Source organism: Frieseomelitta varia, unplaced genomic scaffold, assembly GCF_011392965.1.
Source record: "Frieseomelitta varia isolate USP_RPSP 00005682 unplaced genomic scaffold, Fvar_1.2 scaffold_152, whole genome shotgun sequence".
Classification (NCBI taxonomy): Eukaryota; Metazoa; Arthropoda; class Insecta; order Hymenoptera; family Apidae; genus Frieseomelitta; species Frieseomelitta varia.
Window position 1 is genome coordinate 242,650 of NW_025109217.1, and position 24,251 is coordinate 266,900.

A 24,251-nucleotide genomic window follows, 5' to 3' on the forward strand; every position below is an offset into this window, starting at 1 on the left:
TCTGATTCTATGCGCTATACCTTCTCGCCCCGCTCGCTTCTTTTCACCAGAAGGAAGCGATACGCGTTACGAAATGTCCTGATGTGTACCGAAGGCTTTCTGCCCGCGACTTTTACTGTGTATACCGTGTCCACACGACTGCGTGTAATCATTGACACTGGATAACGTAAATTTATGTGTGAATGTACGTTTTTTAAGGTAGGATATGTACGATATGTGTGTTTCAAAATGGTACACGTGAGATTTTAATAAAGGGATTCACGTACGAAAGGGATTGAAATCAAAGAGGATACATTCGCGAGAGTTTGTTTATCTTATCTTTATGTTATTTTTATGCACTACAAAGCAGCGAGACTGCACAAGATTTTTCATTAATCCCTACTTTCCTTGCTGGGTAATTTTTTATTTTTATTTTACATTTCTTAACATTTCCTTGATACCATAAGTATTATGTAATCTAGCAGTTCTACAGCACTTGTATGTCTGTTTCACTTAAGGATTAACGTACGAATTATATTCTATACTAGCCAATAAAATTTTTGCAATATTCGACCATTTTTGAAATACAGAAACGATCGAAGAGTCGAAACTGCGAAATGTTCGAACGAGGGAGGGCAACCGGGTGCGAACGATCGAAATTGCGGACCACCACAGCTCCACCTTTTCACTTTGATAAGAATATATCTCGGATTCGTAATCTCACGGATGCGCGCGGGTCTACGCTATATTTCTTGTCGAACGTTATCAAATACGCCGAAGGATAACTGGCTTCTGAGAAGGAACAATCTGCCGATGTACGATAAGCTTGTTAGTTTCGAGCGATGTTCCCTCCTCGATGTTCGTTCTCCCTTCTTTCTCTGTTCATCGTCAAGCTACACTGAATCATAACTGACACCGAATTAAAAGCAAAGGTCCCCTTTGCTCCCTCGGCCTCGTTCCACCCTTCTCTTTGTCCATATCTCTCTCTCTCTCTCTCTTTTCAACGCTTTGCTCGTTCGTTCATCGCGGTAATTACCGAACACGATGTTTATAAAAGGTGTCGCAATAAAGTTAAATTGGCCTGTCTTTTATCGATGGACGACACGGATCGGGTTCGTTAAACATTTACAATTTGCCCATGGATCGGCGCGCAGGGGTATCGGTACACGCGTCGGGCAATCATGTCGCTTCGAAAATTTAGAAACACGGCCCGGTAGAAACGTGTCGCGGCAGTATCAAATTACGCTCGTTACGAGGCGCGACCCCGGTCCCGATTAATTCGTCGCGAGTCGGTGCAGACGCGACGACAGAAAAGCTCGACCAGTTTAAGTAGTTTCACGCGTGCACCGGGATAGTGCGTGATACACGCCTGGTCCAAAATCTTGGGACAAGTGACGGGCCTCTTTCGAAACTGCAAAAATCAAAATTTTATACAAGATACGAACAATCATAATTATAAAACGCACGTGCAATTGGAAGATTTTATTGTTAAATAAAAAGAAATTAATTAAAATTGTTAAGGTTTATTCTGTGTTGAAAATAAAACATGTCCTAAAATTTTGGAGCGGATGTCCACATACATGTGTATTACGCAAAACTGGAAGTAGAGGAATGCAAGTCAAATTGATTACTTTCAACGGACCTAATGCAGTTATAAAAATAGAAATGTTGGTTAAAAGTTTACGTTACGTTAATACATGACAGCTTAGTACAAGAGTGATAGAATGGACATCTTCATCTCAGAGAGCTTCTTCCTAATTTTAGACCTAACTTCCTATCTCCACATCGGGCATCGAATGATATTCGTCGCTGGAATGGCGGGATCTTTTGTCCCCTCGTCGCCTAACGTGTCTCCAACCAAAATGTCCAAGTCTCCAAGATCAGATACACGTTGGGTTGTAAAAACTAATTAAACCCTCATTCTCGACGCTATTCGTGAAACGTACAAATTTTCCCAAGTACCAACGCGACATCCGAGCCGATCCTCGAGGAAAAAGAGAGAAAGAAAAGGAATCCGTGTTTCCCCCCCGAAACAAGGTATAGCAGGTGCCAAATCTGTGCGCGCTTAATTAGCGCAACTCGTTTCCCAGACCGTTGGAAATTACGTGTTCGTGCACCTTCGCGGAGAAAAATAGACGAGCGATCGGTGGTCCGTGGACGAAGAGGTGGATGAAGAAAGAGAGAGAAAGAAGGAAAAGAAAAGTGAGAGAGGGAGTGTGGAGCACCGGTTATCGAAGGTTCAATCTTCGGGCCATGGGGCCGGTCACTATATGGAATTCTGGGGATACGGGGGAGGTAATCGATTACCATGGGACCGATCTTTCTCCTCCTTCTTCCCTTTTTTCTCTCTTCCCTTTTTTCCTTTCGCCTTCACTCCCCCGTACTCCCTCCCACCCTCCCTCTCATTCTGTCTCACTGGCCTCCTACCCTGGCCTCTCGAACCGACGCCAAAATTTATACCTGGCGGCTGCTACGGAGATGCACCCTCGTCTGAATGGAGGCAGGGCATTCAAACGCAGGGCGCCGCGAACTGTGAAACGAAAAATATATGGTTTCCAAAAGAACGGCCGTAGGTCGATCCTCGAAGGGCGAAGGAGAGAAACGGCAGCGAGAAACACAGGGGACAGAGAGGGAAAGAGAAAGAGGGACACTCGACGAGAGAAAAGAAAAATGCTATGGGGTGGGGGGGAGTCGGATGTGTGCAAGAAGGTGTGCGGAGAGAGAATAAGAGGCGAGAAAGAATCGCGAGAGAATCCTGGGCGCTAGGAGCACCGAAAGGGAGAATCAGATTCTTTGAATTTCCAAGACCAGCAAGATTGATGCACGTGAAACGTTCTTAGACGTCGGTGACCATGGCTCGAGGGTATTGTCGACAGACAGTTGGACGTCTAATGACGAACGATGGGGGCTTCTTGTCGTTGGAACGGGATCCCCGGTGTTATATCGGTGATCTGTCCGACCGCGAGATTTGGAAAATACCGATGGCTTGATCGTTGCTGACGTTGTTCATTAATTTTCCACGACGTGACTTGGCCTCCATTTGTGAACGATATCGTGTCGCGATTAGAATTTGTGCTAGGTTGCTTCAGTAATGTTGAACAATGAAATGGTTACAGCAAAATATTATGGTCACTTTAATTCTTAAATGCTGTAAACATTGAAAGTTAGTCAGAGAATTTTATAGACTTCACCGTCAGACAACATCAGACTAAGTTCAATTGGGAAGAAAAATAAGGTTGAATAAAATTGCGAACACTCTCTCAAAAAGGTTAAACCAAAGAGTTAAAGATCATGAATAATAATTCTCTAATTACCGCTGATTTTGTTAATCGTTCATGCAATTTTTGAGAATACGTTTGATGTCGATTCAGTATTTCTATTCACAATTTTTGTAAAGCGTTTGTGGCGTATCTTTTCATCCGTTTCCGTATAGTTATTAACGAAATTTTCCTATCTTGCATTCTTCAGTAAAATAAATAATACAGTATAATTAAACGTGAATACGAAATAACACGAATAACAAGGAATATAAAAGAAAACAAAGTTGTAGTACAGATTGGATCAAAGGAAAGTATAATAAAAGATACGCAAGCTGTATGCACAAAAATTCCTGTTCAAAGTTTGTACCACACGTTGCTTTGAACTTGTTTTCGTGCTGTAAGCTTACAAACCCTAGAACGACGCTTGGAGATCATTACCGTCTCTAATCCTCCATTCATAGACATTAAACTGTTACGCGGAACCCGGCGGAGCTCCCTCCCAAAAAAAGGCACTGGTCTCGAAAACACTCGACAAAAAAAGAATCCTCCAAGCGACAGAGTGCCCCGCGAACTATTAACCCACGGCAACAATGCTGAGCAAACAAAACGCTGCACTTCTGTCCGCAATAATTTTTTTTATCCCTTGCTGCCTCTGGTATCTAGTTGACAATGGAGGACCTTTCCCGGTACGTCGAACGATCCAGATCAACCGTGGAGTGTGACGACCCTCTCTCGGGTCGTATATTCTCTATCTCTAGCACCCCAACCGAGGATATTCACAATCAAGTAGTCTATTATTTGCTAAAAACTCGACAGTGCGTTCGAAAAAGATAGATAGATAGAGAGAGAGAGAGAAAGAGAAAAGAGAAAAGGAACGCGGAAAGACATCAGGTATCCTCGAATATCCACGGGTCAACATAGCCAGCATCATTTTCCTCTACTTTCTTGTCTAATTCCCTTCAGGTATATATGACCTTGTTGCTTCCTTCTTCTTCATCTTCTACTTCGTCTTCTGCACGAGACCTTGGAACTAAAGAGCGAAAGAAGCCGGTGTTCTAGGGACAAAAGCGAAGCGAGACGATGGTGGCGGCTTGTGCAAGCGCGTGCAGAGAGTCCGCCAGAGTATATACGCACCGTTAGGCCCCATTTGTCTAGAACATCAGGATTTATGCCGAGGTTACTCCGCCCTTGGGCCTTCGAGAGTTCCACCGATTTACTTTTATGGCCCCCAGTACTACCAGCAGCAGCCGGCACGAGGAACCGGGAGAAAGTCGCGCTGCTTATGCTACTCCCGTGGTTGGTTGCGCAAGGGAAAAATGTTACAGGAAATGTTACGCGGGGGGGGGGGCCAACCTCTGGCGTTGCTCTCTACGTGGGGAAGGAACGAGTTGTGAAACACGCTCCGAACTGGAAGAGACGACGCGCCCAAGTAACCGTGTATCGCGAGCGCATCCCTGTCGTGATTCACTGGCACGAGTTTCCCGAATCAACGATGCATATACATACCGCGACGGTATATAAAAACGCGGATGAGAACGAGATAGGGGGAGCGTTTGTACGGATGAACTTTATCGACTTCGAGGCGTTCCATAAGACGGAGCATAATGTCGAACGCGATTAAACTCTCCGGTTTTCTTACGGCCGGATTTTCCATTTCACGTGACGCTAAGCTCTTATTCTTCCGTTTCATTTACCTCGCGGTGGTGGTTGGCCGAAGGTTCGCCTCGACCTCAAGATAAATACGCGTCATCGTCGGTCGAACAAAGACGAATACCTATGCGCGGCACAGAATCCCTGCACCGTTGGCCTCCATTTGTCCGCAACGACGGGATTCATCTACGAAGGTAACCAACCCCACTCCTGAATCCCGACGGCCGCAGGCCTAGGCTATTCACGTTTAAGCTCGCTTCGTGTGCCTGTGGCTCTCGCGTGTCGAAAAGGAGACATAATAAAAGGAAGAGAAGGTTCCTCAAGGTTGATTTCTACACCACTTGCCACACGCTCGCGCGTATTGCCACGGACATTTCTCTCTAACCCGCGTTTCTCGGGCTAAACAGAGCCCTCCTTCCAACAACCCTGTCCAAAGTATCCGGAGGTCCTTTGTCCCCAAAAAGGACGCCGCACGTGGTGGGCATGGCCAGGTATAGCGCTAGCTCAGGGCCGACCCTGAGAGCACGACCTCGCCAGGAAAGTCACGCGCGGAAAAAGCAGCAAAGGTAAAAGTCGTCGTCCGTGTCCTCCGAGATCCTCCCGAGTCTCAACGAGGACTAAGGTTGACTTGATGTTTACTCGACTGCTTAGCACGTCGTAAAGGGATGACGAGTCTATTTCCTTGAAACGAACTACGAGGACACACAGACCAGCCGGGAGAAGGGATTTGATGTATGTGCAGAGGACTTGTCGGAGAAATCGTCGAGTTGTTGACAGAAAGAACGGAACAGAGATAGAGACGGAGGCCGAGACAGAAACGAAAATAGAGAGACAGCAGGAGAGAAATGATAAAAGGCGGTACTAGGCGGTAGGAGGATGAAACACGAAAACACAAGAGGGTCGTCGAGAAAAATTTATCTGCCGCGAAGAGGATCTGGCGCGGTCGAAGAGTAAACGACAATGACGACTTCCTGATTCGACGCTCGTTCCGACGACGAGCCCACGCCGAGGAATTCGTATACGAACGTAGTGCACGCTGTTCGCATGCAGTACTGTTTGTTTACACGTCGGCGAGATCGTGTGCAAGAGGAACGCAGCCGCGGAATCGGCGCAAAGCCCACAGATCCGTGTGTACAACCGTGTGTTGCGGTGTGGGAATGCTCCGTTGCGACGAAGCAACTTAACACGCCTGGAAATCTCGATAATGGTCGGCCGAATGTTATCGCGTTAAGTGGAAACGTGGGACACCGGAGGAATCGACGATAATGAATAGCTTCCTGCTTAGGCACAGGGATCACACGACGATCCGGACCGCTTTGAAATTTCTAGTCACCAGTTGTGTTTGCAAACATCAGGCTCGTCTAGTTTCTTGTGAAATCGGTATGTACAAGCTGGCTACTGTCCTCGCAAACTTTGTCCGTGCTACGTTTCAGATTGGAAAGAAGAAACTCGTTGGAATCCTAGCAAGTCAAACATCTTTTTGGGTGAAAGTGTATACCTAGAATTCGTAGAATTCGTTAGGTTGAACAAAAACATTGAAATTACACAAATTCTAATATCAATGCAACTGATGCAAACGTACATAAATGACGATCGATCGTCTTCGGCTTTATTTACAACGATCATCATCCTTTTGGCCAGGCCTGCCACTCGGATCGTAAGTTTCAATTCAATTCTCTTCCTGGTAATCCGTATGGGACAGCTATACGACGCGCGACATAAATTTAAGTCTCGCAAAAACAGAGCCAAAGTGTATACACACGTGGTGGCTGGTGTGTGACGTAAATGTAAATCCGCGAGACAGACGCGAGGCTGCACGCCCCGTCTTCTCAGAAGCGACCAAGCTGCCACGATATGATATGCCACACGTAGCCTATACAAATTTCTCACCGATGCGATGGCGATGGCGATGGCGATGGCGAAGGCGAACGAAAGGACGTGCTTGCGCCTCGAAACCGCTCGGAGGGAAGAGGAGACCCACGGCTAGAAAGGGTCGGGACCGGTGATTTTCCGCGAGTCACGCGAATTCGTGACTGAATCCCGAGAATCTCCCGGCGATGTGTCACGCTGGTGTGAAACGTCACGGCACTAGGAAGTGACCCCGAACTGTCGCTGGGCCCGCGTACCTGTGCACGACAATGTCCATAAACAATGGGAGCTATCTCGGGGATATCAACACGATGGCCAGGCCGTGGATCTGACCCAGCAACGGGGCCCTGACCCCAAACGTGCACCGGGACACGGGTTATCTTCCATATCGGCCGGACAGAAATGTCTCAATGCGCAATGCGGATCTTTGTCGAAGGTGCAAATACCGTGCGGAGCCGGTCTGTCTCTGTCAAGGAAGTCCTCTGAACGGATCCGCGCCGGACCTCGCGATCAGGCCGCCGTGGGACAGATTAATAATAAGGATCGCGCAATCGTGCCTGCGAGATAACGTGATTGATGCCAGGTTGCTTTGGTCATTTTGTTCGGATAACGGAGCAACAATGGAGTTACCGAGGGTTATGGAACTTCGTTTTCGAGCCACTCTGCCGAGGATCGAACACCTAGTTAAACTGTTTTGTACGTTCGTCGAGATTGAAGATAATCGAAGTTTGGAAGTTTCTCTGTTTCGTTGCTTGGCTACGCGATTGGATCGTTCGGTTCTGAAGTGACAAACGGATGTTCGATCGTTTCTTCTGAAAGATAGAGGAACATATGATTTCTAGAAACTCTTTATTACGCAGTTCGTGCTATTGTACATTTCTTACGGATATTGCGAACGATAGTAAATTTCAAGTCTCAATTTATGGAATTGATCGACGTGGATCATAGATTATTCAATTGTCGTTGATAATATTCCGATATATTTCATATGTTGTAGAAAAAAATATAATTGAGAAATATCGTAGTGGAAATTAATTCAAATCACGAAAGACAAAATTAAATTTAATATGCCACGTTCCCTTTGGTTTCGTTTGATTCTCTCCTGTCCGGCTGAATGTTTACGCGTCTTCGAAAGTTCAATAAAAAAAAAATTGGGGACACGGAGATTACACGGATTATAGGAATACTTTCCAAGTATACGTCGCTACCTGGAAAGATATGGAAACGAAGAATCTGCCGTAACATCGTGCGACCCTGGATAGCTCCGAAACTGATCCCGGCGTAGCGTTTCCCTGTCGTAGGAACAAACATTTCCATAATCGTAAACCTTTCATCGGCTTCCTCGTACCATGAAGCTGGTATCAACCATAAAACCGAAGAAGCAATAACGTAGCAAGGTCAGGCCGCAAGCTTTACGCTTTCTTCCCAAACTCGAGTGCTAATATACTGAACGGTATTTGACCGAAGAGTGGCTCCGTCTAATCGACGTTCGAGATCGCCATAAAGTTGGCGATCGTAAAATTAAATCGCCGTTAAATGTCACCGAGGGACGCTCGATCTCTCGTTGCTCTCACGATGATGACAATGTCCGACCGGAACGAACAAACAGACGAAAATCACATCGGAGAAGAACCTGATCGAATAACAGTCGCGATCGATCGCCAACTGTATCATTGCGACATCAATTGTTCGTTACGATAGTTTTGGAACGAGAGTACTACTTTTGTCACATAGATCGAAGCAATTTACGTTAATTGAGGAAAGATGTATTAATTCAACTTCTTTTTATTTAACTTGAACATTGGCTTTATAAGTACAGATGTCAATGGCCTTTGAAAAGAATGACACAAAAATTAGATACGAATATGGATTGATTAATTAAACGAGAATTAATTCGATGATCTATGTGTGAAAATAAAACTGAGTGTTACGTTCGTAGCGAAGGGATCAAAACAATTCACCTCACGCAAGATTTCCTATTCGACTGTAATTCTTTCGGAAACTAAAAATTCCTCGAAAAAGAATTTGTCTAAACGAACGTTTATAGACTATTCCAGTGGTTCGTTCCTCGAGGAGGAAAATATTCGAAAATTAATAGTAGCTAAAGGTGAAGCGGCTCACGAACGCTAATTGATAGTTAAAATTAATTAACGAGCCAACGATACACACGTCTCCATTATCATTATCTGCGTCTCTGTATCAGCGTGCACGTTCACCGACGCATTAACCGAGTTGGCTAGAAACTTGCAGGTTCAAAGGGTGAAAACTGCGGTCGCTTTCGACACATTCGAAACGCCGCGACTGATAAATCTCTGGCCAGCCAGCCAACCAGCCAGCCAGCACGGAACTCCGAAAACGTAGTCGTTGTCGTCGTCGTCGTCGTCGTCGTCGGGATGCCAGAGCCACGTGGTTTCAGACTCGACTCCGACCGACTACTATTTTCTTTTAACGACGAGCATTTGATCTCCGATCGGGACAGACACTCCCCTACTTACGCCGCTAGTCCAATTACAAAGGAGTGGCATGCCGATGCACATAAATTACACAAGCTCTGGGACAATCTGAATTGTATCGAGACTCGGCCACGGTTTAACTCACGACGTTACTCCGTATTTGTACACAGGCCGGACTAACAGGCAAATCATAGCCTGTTTTGAAAATTTTTACACCCGAGGGTTGCTTTGTACGGATACAAGAATAGCGGGAACGCTTCGGGCTCAACGCTCCTCGTTTTCCCCTTGTATTGTTCCGTAATTAAAGGTCATTTTAAGATTTGTTCGACGTTTTTAAATAAAAATACGACGAGACTTAAGATTTAAAATCTACTTAATTTGCAAAATATTATGTGGAATATTCTTCTCGCCGCTGTATTCGCGTGACTTATGTAAATATTTAATAATTCTTAGAGACAATTCTAACTAAGATTGATAATTAAATTTTGTTACCGAAATCTGACTGTATCGCTTGCTACGAAACGCGGCACTAACTTGAATGAATATTACAATCACTTCGATAACAAAGACGAAGACACAAACGTGAGACACAAAACATAATCACAACGATTACTCTCTCTCTCTCTTTCGACGCAAATATCCTTCCAAAAGTTCCAAAACTCCTATATTCCCGACTCCAAACGAACACGAATTACATATATATCCAAACCGTTCCTCCCGTCCATAAATCGTCGCGCAGCATTGTCCGATAAATTCATATTAAACGAACGGGATACATAAAAGAGGAACACCATCGTCACCTGTTCGAAGGGAATTCGGGCAGGCCGCAGTGGAAGAAGATGGTGTCGCTGCTTTCGACGCGGTTGATAAATCGACGGTACGAGACGTAACCCCGAAAACACGTGCGCGGACGTGGCTGCGGTATAACGTCCCCGGCGGACTATTTCTTTCAACGGCGGCCCTCTGATCTCCGGCCGACTCTGACACTCCGTCTAGCCACTTTAGTGCCTCCATTCCACGCCTCGCGAGGGAGGTGGAACGACGAGAGCGTTTGTACGCCGTGCACACGGCTTTTAATAGGACGCAACGTCGCGGTACGCGTGGATCGATGAACTTTCGGTTAGGAGCCACGCCACCAAACCCGAGAATCGCGTGTCGTCGTCTGTTTCGCTCACTCGACGATCGAGCATGTTGGCCCGCGCCAACATTCGAGTTTCCACCTCGAATAGAATCGTCAAATTCGTCGATTTTTCCCTACGCCGCGCGTCCTCGAACGTCCTCGAATTGTCCACGATCCCGTGGTGTCAGTCGACTTGGACTGCGTTTTCGAGACAAAAGGTCGCGGTGTAGATGTCGAAATTCTTTTTCCTTCGTTGTGGGTATTTTGTTCTCTCCTCTGTTTTCGCCTGTTCCTTTTTAAGAGATCAGTTTGTTGTTTGGTTCGCCGGCGAAGGGAGCGGCGTCTTGGTTATTTCGACGAGGAGGATTCTGGAAGTGAATAATTAACACTGGGAGATTAATTGGTCGATTTTTTTCTCTCATCGAATTTCGTGTACAATTTCGATTTCCACGCGATAGTCGTGCAATTCGTCCCGGAGTATTCCACAGACATTTTTTTCTTTTACCACGAGTGATTCTTTTTCGTTGGACTAGTTTCTAAAAAAAGGAAACAGTTACTTCGATAAATTAGAAGGTTTTGTGATTTAAAAATTAATTTATTGATTTTTTTCTTCGTTAACGTTCTTGAATTATCCACGATCTCGAACGACGTTTGTTTTTTTTAAAGAGATTAGTTTGTTCTTTTTTGAGAATCAAATGTTGGTTATTTTTTGATCGGAAAGGAGGATACAATCGATATTGGAAAGGTCTCTCGAGAGCGAAGAATCAGCCGGTGACGTCTTCAACTACGCCGTAAATATCCTAAATGCTCTTGTCGACGATAATCACTTTATCCTCTCCTCGAGATTCATAAAGCACGGGGTATATTTTCTCTCGCTGAACAGCGGAGATTTATCTCCGCGAAACAGCGCCGATTTTTTAACGACCAACCGTTTGATGGAGCTGTATTTTAAGCGAGTTTTTTTATCCCTCGGAGCCGCGGTTCCTTTGAACTGCGTGACAAGTGATCGAAATACTCAAACACCTACGATATTCCCTGTACATCAGCGAAGAAACGAAAGAAACGAGAACGAGAAATCCACGTGTTCGTAGATTGTAATTGTAAATATCTGGAAATATCGGAAATATCTGTTAATTTTCGCGTTTCGTGCAAGAAATCGACCGCAAATTCGAAATCGTCTCGGTAAATATAAACCGCAAGGCTTCAACCGCAAAACCTCCAAGTTCCGTTCGTGTTTTCAACGAAAGAATACAAGGTGATATTTCGTTTCTCCTCGATGATCGAGACGTCACAATTTCGAATACTTCTGAGCGTTGTTTGCGGCGATTTGTTTGAAAAAGTCGAGTCGAATCGGTTGAACGTACGAAAGGCAATGACGAAACAACCGGTTGAATAAAACTCGGATGAGAGCAGTGACGATGGAATCCCGTGTAATTATTGGCGTTAACAAGTTTCGTATCCATAATCGTTGAGGCCTCTTTACGGACGAGCTCGCGCCGGGACAAAATTTCGCCCGGAGGGAAGAGGCGGAGAGGCGCCTCGTTAACCTTCGTTTCGTCTCCTTTCCTGCTCTGTTTTCACGCGGACCCGTTTCTTCCCCTGTTTTTTCTTCTCGCGCTCGTTAATCGCACGGATTATCGGCGCCGGAGGGAGAAAAGAGTCGCGGTGGATCAGCGTAATTAGAGTGAGAAACGTTTCGCGTACCAAAAACGGAAAGCTCTTTCATCGGTGAGAACGTTCCAATGTCTGTGATTTCTCGATCGACGGCTTCCAGATACGATTCTGCGATAAAGCTCAGCTAAATGCTACGCGCCTTGAGATCTAAATCAGATTAGAAACATGATATATCAGAAAACTTCTAGCACATCTCATTTAAAATATGTAATGGTAAAATTCGTTCTATTGACTTTGAAAGTAATGCTTAATAAATACGAATTTCACTACAATTGCAACAGAATTTCACGTATCAGTTGTAATTTTTCTATTGTGGATATTTAAGGTATGTAAATGAATTCAAGTATTTATATCTGCACTGAATGGCCCTTGGCTCACGAATGCTAGGCGTTTTTGTCGAAGAAATTTTAATGCAGAATTTTTAAGAGAATTCTTCGCCAGATAAAACGTATGTAGAATGGAAAAACTGCAGGGAGCACGACAGCAGGAAGTGATGCGAGTTATCGAGAATACGAGAATAGGTCGAAGATGAGAAAAATTCGTGGCTAAGGGACGTTGCGCCTGGAGGAAGAATACGATAAATATTTGAAGTTAACTAATAATAACGTCCCGGCACGTTCTAATGGCACGAAGAGACGAAAAGACGCCGCTGCCGACGACGACGAAGACGACGACGAAGACAACCACGACGACTCTGGTCTTACCCGGCGACGTCGACGGCAGAGAATCACCCGCGCTGCTTTTACATAACACATTAATGTCGTGCATTAAATGGACCGACTGCGCCGTATAGTGGACCATCTTGCAGGAAGTTATTATAAATACGATACGGAGACCGTGGAATTCGTTACGGTACGGAAAGCCGCGGGAATGCAAGGCGGTTCTCTTTTATAAATTATTTAAACGTTCGAGGGACCCCCGGGCTGAAAAACCGGGCCACGTTTCAGCAAAAATGCTTCTGACCCCTTGAGCGTGCGTTAGAAATAAATCGACGAAGCTCCAGCGAACACAGGCTATCGCCTTTATATTCCCGCTGCTGACGAGTTTCGTCGACGTGAATTGCCAAGTTGATGCTACGAAACTTTTATCTAGCGATGTGTTTTAGTCATCGATTTCATTATTTCAGGCTTCCAAGAGATAGTTTGAGGGTATTATTTGCGCAAAAGTCAATTATTAAACCATGTAGGCATATTCTTATAAGAATGATTTCAGTAGAATTTTTAATACAAAATTTAAAGTATCGCAACCATTCTGTTGTACATTGATGCATTGTCAGTGGTTGGAGAAATGCATCTAGAATACAAATTATATTTGTAATTGTAAACACAGAAAATGAAACACGACCTCTCTTGTGAGTAGCGATCTAATCTCATAAAGTGCAACTTTCGTGTTAAAATTGAGTTGGATCCCGTCCCAAGTCGTAGGACCCTCTTCGGTGTTTCTAAAACTCGAGAGAAGAGCTCGTTTAAAGCAACGATTAAATTCAGGCTGATTTACGAGAGCTTCTTGAAATCTTCGAGGAAACGGTTACGCTTTACAAGGCATAAAACGATGGTCTCGGTGTAGCAGCATGGTCTGAATTGAAGAAATCAACTTGGTGGAGGATTGCTCCATTCGAACTCGTTAAATCTACGCCCATGAGAACGACGACAATAAACTCGGTCCATAGTCTCGCGACTGTTTTACGTCGGTTTTCAACGCTGAGGAATTGGCCGCGGTTGCCAGCCTCGAAAGAACAAAGGGTTAGTGTGTGCGCGATGTAAAAATAAAATCAGCCGAGGGGAACCAATTATGGTGCGTATTTGACGCCGTGGAGACAAGCAGGTGCAAACGAGAGAACCGATACGTTACACCTTTCCCCCCCAAAAAAAAAAAAAACGTGTTCGACGTTTCCTCTGTGTTTCAAAGTAACAGACCAACTAAATTAATCATATACGATAAAAGAAGAAGCGATTAACTTCAATCAAATCGAAAAGAATCGCGCAGCAGCTTATCACATACTTCGATATCCTTGATGTGCTTCGAAATTGAGAAATTCAGGTTATCCGCGCGTAGAAAATTAAAATTTTCGATACTCGAAAGATACGTACACGATACTTGAATCCACACTGAATCGCTTATCAATCAACCCAACCGAGAATGAGGGAAGAAAAAACGAAAAGAAGGCCGGTGAAAAACATCATCGGCTGTTTTAAATAATTCATACGCGTTCTGTTACAGTCACGCTGTAAATTTTCAATACTAATTCCCGGTGGACACTACAATCGCGAGCCTCGAGTCGGTGACGAAATAGGAGGAAGGGGGAAAATATGCATTATACGGGCACAATGCTTGTCTAAGGAATGAACATGATGAATGAAAGAGTCGAATGATGGTACCGGTAACGTCCAAGGATCCGTCCTCTTTCAGTCGTTTTGCTTTTTCTTTAGTTTCTCTCTCTCTCTCTCTCTCTCTCTCTCTCTCTCTCTCTTCCTCTCCTTTCCTTTCCCTGTTCACTCTATTCGCTCTCTTTGATGCAGTCGCAGCTTTGATACTCCTGCCAGAATATCCCACTTATAGTTAGTGCATAAGCCTTCTCTTCCCTCAGACATATATTCTCTCGCGTTCCTCTGCCAATGTCCTCTCTCGCTTGCACCCCATTTCTTCCAAGCTTACACGCTATCTCCGTCACGCGTTTCCAGCTTTTCCTCCCTCTACTCCTTTCTAGCGCAGACATTCTAACACACGTGGGTACGGTTTCCTCGACGTTTCTCACCGACTCTTTGTCCCGTCGTCTTGCACGAGACGACGCGACGTTGAACGATTCGTGAAACGTTCCTCCTTTTGGCGTTCGCCTCGCGAGAATAACGCCGTGCACGCGTGCATCTCTCCCCCCCCTCCCCTCTCGCTCTATCTCTCTCTCTCTCTTTCTCTGCCGACACGGTGAAACGTGGGTCAAGGATCGACGATTAAAGGATTCGTTCGCGAGAAGAGCGTGTCGTTTACACGCTGACGCGAATTCTCGCGGTTTCCGTTTTGCTTCCTTGGCGCTCCGGGATTCCTAGATACCGCGAACCTCGAGGAACGCTGGTAATTACGTCGATAAGAATCTCGCATGATTCACGCGGTTGGAATAACTCTTCGGCATCGTAGCTAATTTCCTTTTTTTTTTTTTTTTTTTTTACGAACGAAGGAAGGTGACGACGCAACTTGATCCATCGTATCGACGACGAACGATAGAGGAGAAAAAGGTATCGACGTCGAGTGTGTTTTAGTCGAGCGATGAACCGCGTCGATCGGGACACGAGGCTGGAAAAGGAAAGGGTGACGTATAAAATTGGTCTGGCCCGGACGATGGACGAGAATTTCCAGGGGTCTCGAAACGATGTGGAGGTCCTCTCGAATCGGTGCACGCCCACTTTTTCGCAGTTCCAATTAGGCGAGGACCCTTGTGCGCGTTTTATTTGGTAGTTGATTGGTGTCGACCGGACAGTAGTGGGAATTAATGAAGACAGCTCTCGGGACTAGAATATGCCGAACAGTTATTGGCCAAACGAATAATTTCGCCGACACTCGCGGATTTTACAGGCGTTTAGTCGTTTAGTTGCAATTAGCACCGATTGACGATCGGCTAGACTGTGGCAGTAGCTGTGGCAGTGGCGATATACGATCAGCGCGGAAATTAGGGATGCGAATCGGTGATTGAGTTTGACGCTTTGCCCCGCACAACCTTTTGTACACTTCAAGATTATAACTTATTAATATAAAATGTCACGAGATTTTATATCAAGATGACTGTCTTATTTAATTATAAAAAATAGTTCAAGCTGGTCGATTACTTTACCTATATAAAATTTCACCGAAAATTTATTTTCATCTGCTAAATAAAATAAAATTTTATAATGAAATATAAAAATTTTCAGAAATAATCTTTCTAATGGTATCACTTCTCTCTGTGACTTCTAACAACGTGACTTCTAAACGAGTCAATCAGTCGATGTAAAAAAAAAAAAAGAAAAATTGTATTTCGAATATTAAGACTCGAGGAAGAGTGTAAAGAAAAGAGCAACAATCACTCGATAACGATGGTTAAACGGTGTTATCGTCCGTGAAAAGAAAACGCGTCTCTAAGCAAGCCTCTCCGATAGTCGCAGACGCAGGCGCAGGTTTTCAGGTTCGAATGGGTCACTGAAGAGATATATCCCATACATATTCATGCCGAATATTTACCTAAGGCCAGAAAAGAACTGTTAAGAACGAAAGCAACGTATCGCATTAATACGAGAGTCCTCGTAGATCCTACGAATATGTAGGTATATGCAAATGACACCGTTCCCGCCGGGGAAACCTTTAAATCACACATCGAGGCTACCAATAACACGTCGGCGATCATAATACAAGACAGCCTTTATGTTCTCTCTGCCACCAAGAGTAGCAAAACGTTCGTCCTCGAGTTTAAAAGGATCGCGTTCTAAGTACCGTAACATGCAATAACAGCTTTCATCGGACATAATTCGAGCCAGGATTAAAATAACAAATAGAGAGGCTCGAGAGAGGCGACGCGTGTTGCGTGTCGCAATTAACATACACTGGCGGACATGCAGTTGCGAGTTTTTACAAGAAACGAAGTTTGTTAATCGTTCCCAGGGGACCTAATTCGCGCGCGGTATTGCCGCAGACGCACGGCTATTGATATCTCGTTTCGAACCAAGAAACAACTTCCAAATTCCCCGCGGTGTTTCGTCTTCCCCTTACGAATTTGCAAATTGACGAAACGAAAGATGAAGAACGACGAGATCAACGTCCGAGTGCAAATATCTTTTACGAAAATTGCGTAATCACGTTATCAGATGGTTGAACAAAATGATCGTCGCGAGATTTCAGAGAGATCACGGTTATTTTAAATTTCCCTCCGTCCCACCGTATTCTCCTTATCTCCGGCCGTTCGTTCCCCGGAACAGTTGAAACCCGAAATAAGGTAGACACAAAGGGAATCTTTCTCTCTTTCTCTCCTTTTTTTTTTTTTTCTTTCTTTTCCTCCTTCAAAACGAATGCCTCGGCGAATTTATACATCACAATTCACCGCGCATCGCGGCCATTAACGCGTCGACGACCGGGGAACATGACGGCCATGGTACATCAACCTCCGGTGAGGAAACCGAGCTCCCCGGCCCAAAGTACCAAAAAGGAGCCACGCCGTGCTTTTATCGCGAGTAATTCAGGCCACGATCGTACGTATACGGTGTCTAATAAATTCGTGAATGGCCAGCCAGCGACTGAAATGTCCTATACACCCACGCGTAACGCACGCGAGTTGCCATCGTGCAACGAGCTCTTCCTCTCTCTCCCTCCCTCTCTCTCTCTCTCTCGCTCACTCTCGTTTTCTCTCTACGGGTTTCGTCTATGGTTGTGTGCGCGCGTGCCTCGGTTCCCGAGGTTGTTGGCGTTTGGTTACGCGCTTAGGGTGGGTACCGAGCCGACATGGGGGCACCGAGAGAGAGCGGATATTATCGCCAAACGTTAATTTGGTCGAGGCCCGGCCTACCTTCCAATTTTCGAGCCCTTACACGCCCACTTACGAGATTGTCCGTTAATGCTCCGAAACGTCGGGACGCGTTTTCGACGCCCGCGTTTTACCGCCACGGAGAGCTTCACGGGCTTCGTGTATGTACATACGGGCCGACGGGTGCATCTCCGGACGAGGTAGATGCATCTCTCTCTCTCTCTTGATCCTCTCAGCCTCTACGTACGAGACACACGCGTTACCAGAGTACTTTCGTACGTGCATACTTGCAAAGGTAAATAGAGTCGTCGAGCGTCGAGTCTTAAACGTGGAGGATAGTAGAATTGCAGGTGTCGAGGTTTTTTAAACGTTAAAAAAGTTAAGAGTCGCAACTACTAGGATTTTAAATAGCTTAAATTAGACTCGGTAAGTCTCTTGCTCCTAGAGAAAAGAAACGCTAGGTTTTTTAAAAACTTAGAAAAGGGCCTGTGATTGAAGTTTCACATCAGACGACGATGTCACGAAGTAAGAAGTAAGAGGGGAATTTTGTGAAAATGGAAGTAACTCGACAAATTTAACACCGATAACGTTCCCACCAAACGCGCCGTTTATCTACAAAAAACAGCTTGACAACGTGAAGATAGTCCAATGTTAACGGGGCAAGGGCAATATCGGACGATACGAGGAACGTCGCGATAAAATTAAATGGAACGTCGCGTAAAGGAACGACGTGTCTCCAATTGGACGCTAAGAAAACAGGGAAAACCGTATTTCAGTCGGTGCCTTAACATTCCCGCGTGGACGCGCGCATCGCACACGCCCGCGCGCCTAATTTATGTAACACAGAACAAATATACTCGTGGCCGCGTACGGCCGCATACGCAAAGCGTGGTCGGACGAAGGAAAATAAATACGAGACACAGAACAAGTGGAACGTCCGCGAGAGAAGCAAGAAAATAGTTCGCGCGGCGATTCGTAGACCCGAAATAGGGCGGTGTGAACAGCAGGAAACTTTACTGTACACCGTGCAACGCGGAGTAGGAGAGACAGACGTGTGTATTGGCGTGTGTGAACGCTGTTGGAAAGAACCGGTTATATAGGAACCATCCTCCACCTTCTCCAACTTCTTCTTCTTCTTCTTCTTCTTCTGCTTTTTCTTCTTCCTCCTCTTCTTCTTCTTCTTCTTCTTCTTCTTCTTCGTCTTCGTCTTCTTCTTTACCTTCCTTTCTACTCATTCGCCGACCTTTCGTTCCATCCTCGCCAAGTATCCAGCAAGCTCCGCTACATAATACAAGCGAGCCTATATATACAAGCACGTCCGTGCGCGCGTACCCGTGTGTACATATGTGTAGAGGCTCTCTGTATGTACACTTACGTGGGGTCCCGACACCATGGGCGCCTGCCTATCTGACATTGGGTGCCTACGAGGGCGAGTCCACGTCGTTTCTTTTTTCTTCCTTTCCTGACCTGGCTACCGACGGACCCGGGGGAACCGTGTAACTCCTTCCAAGGACCCTTCGGGGGCGTTGGAATTTCACGAACGTTTCACGAATAGCCTCGTTTCCGATACGCGAAAACCCAGACGGAATTCTACTATCGTACTCGACTCGCAACACGCGGTGGATATCCCGCGGTGAAAGACACACCGCTGAGTGATACGTGGCTGTTAATATTAATACTTAATCGCGTCGATGATTTCTGACGATGTGAATGAATTTTTTTACTCGAAATATACGTTTCGAACGGCGTCGAAATCCAGGCGTTGGAAATATAAATGACTTTTCTTTTGATTATTGTTAAGACCCAGGACTATTCGTTCGTTTTAGTCCGTCTTCTTCATGCTTGTACGTGTCTCACGAATGTTTGGGCCTATTTACTATTCACATATGATTTCACGTGTCTCGCTTGATTTAGATTATTAATGACCGATGTGTTTTCTGTTGCAGATTTCGAATAGACAACACAGACCACATAATAGACGTGAACAAGAACAACGCGGCGTTCGAGTACGACCAAGTGAACATAATATGTCCTGTGTACCAGCCAGGAACGTATGACGAGGACGCGGAGAAGTATATTATTTACAACGTAAGTGCACGTTTCGTATCGAATCGTAATGCAAGGAATCTTGCCCTCGACACTGGTAGAAAGATTGTCGCGAGCCCGAGCGTGTACCCTGGCCCCCCGCCATAGTGGGATCAACAGATAAATCGAGTTACACGACTGTCGGCCCATTATGCGAAATAAAAAATTGTCAAAGGGCGTTCCGTACTGTTTAGACAGCTGCTGCTACTCGAAACTCGTTCGTTAACTCGCTCGTATTGGACCCCCAAGAACGACTTCCGCTTCGTAGCCATCTTTTGACACCGCGTTGCCCTCCGACGAGCATGTTCGAACGTTGTTTCACCCGCTCTTAAAAATATTCATGACGAACGAAGCATCGTGTCGCTATCATTCCCGAATTAGAGAAATTCCCGTATATACGAGATCGATAACGATGTTTGCTCCGTGAAATTGACAGAGTTTCATAAATCGGATTGTAGCTAACATCCCTAACGGAAAGCTTTCGCCCCTCTTCTTGCTTTTATCGGAGAGTTCAGCTCAGTTTCCTAAAGCAGCGACGCAAGCACCACGAATCATCGCCGAGATCTAATCACCGTCTCGATATCCTCCCCTCTCGATAACGTTCGAACCTAACAATAGATAGTTTCCTCCCCCTTGGCCGTGTCTCCGGAGGGATAGAACCAGTCGAGAAAGAAAAATCAGCTATTTTCACGGCTATTCGTTACGAAGAATGGCAAACAACTCTCGCGGTAATCATTCGACGATCAGTAGCCATTGTGAGGAATCGTTGTTTGAGGTAGACCCGACGGAACGATAGAGAGAAAGAACTGCATACGCGACAAACAAGTAGCGTCACCAATCGATTCGTGCCAACAACTTATTGCTGCGCCGTGTGTTTCGCAGGTGTCTAAAGAGGAGTATGAAACATGTCGGATAACAAATCCAAATCCACGGGTGATAGCGGTCTGCAACAACCCGTACAAGACCATGTACTTCACGATCACCTTCAGGCCGTTCACACCGCAACCCGAAGGCCTGGAGTTCCTGCCAGGCCACGATTACTATTTCATCAGCACCTCGTCCAAGGACGACCTCCACAAACGCATCGGTGGACGATGCACCAGTAACAACATGAAAGTTGTCTTCAAAGTATGCTGCCGCAACGAGGCTGACACCTCATCGTCATCAGCAACATCGCGCAACAATTGTGAGTACTCTTCGTATTGTTATAAAGATCATCGTTCCGTTTTCTAATATCGATACGTTCGCTTAACCGGAGCATACCTTTTCCTATTCGTATCAATATAAAATCTATGGTTATAAAGACGTACAAAGGCGTACGTCTCTAAAATGTAAAAAAAAAAAAAAAAAAAAACGACGTAAGAAAACGATTCGATTTGTATGTAAGTATTTTCACGTTTCGGTCCCACTTACAATCATTCCTTAAATAGTCCCGACATACGAAAACTGCTCTGTCCTATCGCGAGCGATCGTTTCACGTGTATTCTAATGAAGGATCGATCATCATAATCCGAAATTATAGTCGTTGTATACGTCGTCTGCGCCGCCTTTTCATTTCGCGTGTAAATCACGTTTAAAACCTTCACGGTATCGCGTGAGCGCCCGAGCTTCCTTCGTTCGTCCACACCCGGGGATAAAACGAATCGAAGAAGGGCCACGTCATAAATTCATTATCCCCTAATCGGTTACAAAGGGAAGGACTATTCGCAACGACAGACGGTCTACGCTGATTCCTTGATCTTCCGTTGTGATCACCGTCCACCCTCTCGATTCCCCTCTCTGTTTCCCCGCTCGCACAGACGGCTACGGCCTGCGAGCCTGCTCCTCCCCTCTTAAATAATCCCTATCAATTATAATTCTTACTCGTGCACACCATTTGTTGCGGTTAGAGGAACCAACGCTGACCCAGAACACAATAATAAATTCCTGTATTTCATTCTAGCCCGCACTCCTCTCTCCCTAATTCGTTCCAACCGTCCTCCCGACACCTCCTCCGCGCCTCCTGCCCGCTACCACCGGCCCAACACTCGTCGGAGACGATTCATGCGCCGTAATGACTAGCTATTTCGCCGGCCGAGAACTCTGAACTCCCTTTCTCTCTTTCCCTCTTTCTCTGTTCGGCGTCTCGGGCATTCAAGATTCCACGAGAGGTTCTCTACCAACCTCGAAATCCTTCCGCGGCTCTCTACCGTGCTGTGTTTGCGGGATCAGAACCGTGAGCACCGACGCTCGTGTACGATGTTCTACGATTACTATCAGCGGCCACGAACCGCGAGAAATGTTAATCTCGCGAAAAATTTCAGACGGGCTTCTTTTTCTTTGCGCCGCTAGCGCTTTGCGCGGGGCGAAAGACATTTACGCCGGCAATTAGCCGGCGAAAATGCGAAATTAATCTTTGATTTTATTCCACCGGTGGAAGTTCATTCTACCCGCGCTTGTGAATTTCGACCGTGAACACGTGAAATATTCATCGTGTATTTACGGTTTCTTTTTCTTTCTTCTTCTTTCGGCTCTGCCGCGTTTCATCGTTGACGTTCGATCGATCCGAGGAATGAATTTCGATCGCAGATAGCGTAAATTTCGATTTGAAATCACGTAGAAAAAGAATGTTACTATGTTTTTATGTATATGTACTGTTTTAAACGGACATCGAACGAAGAAACAAGAATCCACGTTCCCATCGTTTTCTCTGCGGCGATCACCACGGATGTTCGTATCAAATTTTTACGATACCGCATTTACGGTTATGACTGTAACGTAACGTTTACGCGCGATTCTATTATTACGTATGATCGGCATTGGCGAATGATCGGCCGAGGCGATTAAATAAAATTTAACGGACGCAATCATAACCGGCGTGTCGATTCGGCGGAGGCCGAACGTGGGTTTAAAATATCGACCTCTGGCGAACATGTTCATGGTTACGTACATAGGTAATTGAAATCGATGGCTAATTCACTCACGGTCCCGTTTACGAGCAATCGTCGGGCGGCGCAGTCTCCGTCGTTGATCCCCCCCTCCCCCCTCCCACTCCCGTCGTTGAAAATTACGCAAAACCGGTACGCGATTTCGACCACGATGTCCAGCTAAAATCGTAAACGTTCGTCGACGGGACGTTATTCTAAATCATCCAGCTGGAAACGCCGCGGTGAACAACGTGACGATGTTGCGCGGGCGCGGGCGCGCGCGCGAGCGCGTAACAACAGTAATCGAGACTGGCTGGAAATTGCACGCAACTCGCGAACCAGTGGAAAAAATCACTAGCTGAGATTACACGCTAAAATTCAATAGCCGCAACAAAGTATATACCTCTGACCACACGGTGTAGACCAAAACCGAGGCTCTGCCCTACGATTCTGGCGAAAGTACGCTCGTTGCGTAGCCGTGCCTCGCCAACATGACAATAATGCATAATAGGAACGTTTGAGAGAAAGGAGAGAAACGTAAGCGTTGATCTACGCGTTGTTTTTCAGCCGTAGCCGTGACCAGCAGCACCGTGCCGAGCAGCAGCTCGACCAGTACCGCAGTTTTGGGTGGAGGAGCCGCTGGAATACCACCCCCGCCACCACCGAGCGTCCTCAAGGGCGGAGATCGATTCTACCCAGGGGGCAGCATTCATCATCATCACGATCATCATCAGCCGGCCACGGCGGCGCCGACCCTGCCTCACGTGCCCCCTCCGGCCATCTACCCCGTGCATCCGCATCAGCCTCCGATTCACAATGGACCGCCGTCCTCCTCGCCGCCCAAGACCTCGATCGGCCAGAAGAAGAAGAACAGTACGTATAACACAACGCTCTCCACCGTCTCTTGCCACCTGCTCTCTTTGCCGCGAAACGAGTTTCTCGATGCTCCTCGCGACCATTATCTCGGCCAATGATTCTTTCATTTTTCTCTCTCTCTCTCTCTTTTTTTACTTCTTTCTCTTCTTTACATGTTTTCTTTATTCTTCTCTCCTTCGCTCTTTCGGTCTTCCTCTACCATTTCGTGTTCCTTCGTTCCTCTTTTTCGTCGTTTTCTTTTCTTACGCGAAACCACTCTCGTCGTCGCGTCTTGTCGAAATTAATCACGGAAGAGGAGGGTCTTTTTTATTAATCGACGCGAATTAGATCGTCTACAACGTGTAGTTGGTCAGGTTTAACCGAGTTGAATAGAGTAAGGCAATTCGCGGCAACCGTGGCACAGTATTTCGCGAGAATGTGTCCCCGATCGATGTAACTTGGTCTCTGCCGTCCTTTTTTTTTTAAGGTGTCTGTAATCGTCGCGTTCGTTTTGTCCATCTGATAATTATCACTTTGTATCGGGATTGCTCTTGCATAAAATTAAGATAAACCATTCGTACCCGACGCCTTTACCGCTCGTTACAGTTGCGCAAATCGTTTTTTCAAGCACGAAGAAATTACCGCGATTCGTTATTAGCGTAATTGATATTTCTCTTTTTCAACTGAACGAGGTGCGGGTCCATGGTCGCGCGGGAGTCTCTCTTTTTCATCGTCGTCTCACAACGTTGAAAACGGAGATGGTTAGATAGACGCGAGTGCGAAAGTCAAAGAGGAGACTCACCGATACTTCGGTCGTTAAACTACCGTTATGTAGTTGAACGTGTGACGGTCCATTTCGTGCCAAATCATTTTACGTAATTCATTCGTAGTTCATATTAAGTCGAATAAAGTAAATAA

The 24,251-nt window shown here is 45.8% G+C and overlaps 1 protein-coding gene across 2 annotated transcripts in view; it reads left to right on the plus strand.

Annotated features, from left to right (window-relative positions):
• Nucleotides 1-24,251, plus strand: part of LOC122535503 (ephrin-B2) — a 49,873-nt gene that overhangs the window by 23,782 nt on the left and 1,840 nt on the right. The window contains exons 2-4 of one of the 2 annotated variants that reach the window (XM_043667087.1): nucleotides 19,434-19,575; nucleotides 20,455-20,758; nucleotides 23,046-23,351. In XM_043667087.1, the coding sequence (XP_043523022.1) occupies nucleotides 19,434-19,575; nucleotides 20,455-20,758; nucleotides 23,046-23,351 (752 nt within the window). The remainder of the gene's footprint in view (nucleotides 1-19,433; nucleotides 19,576-20,454; nucleotides 20,759-23,045; nucleotides 23,352-24,251) is intronic. The other variant, XM_043667098.1, reaches the window with a different exon arrangement.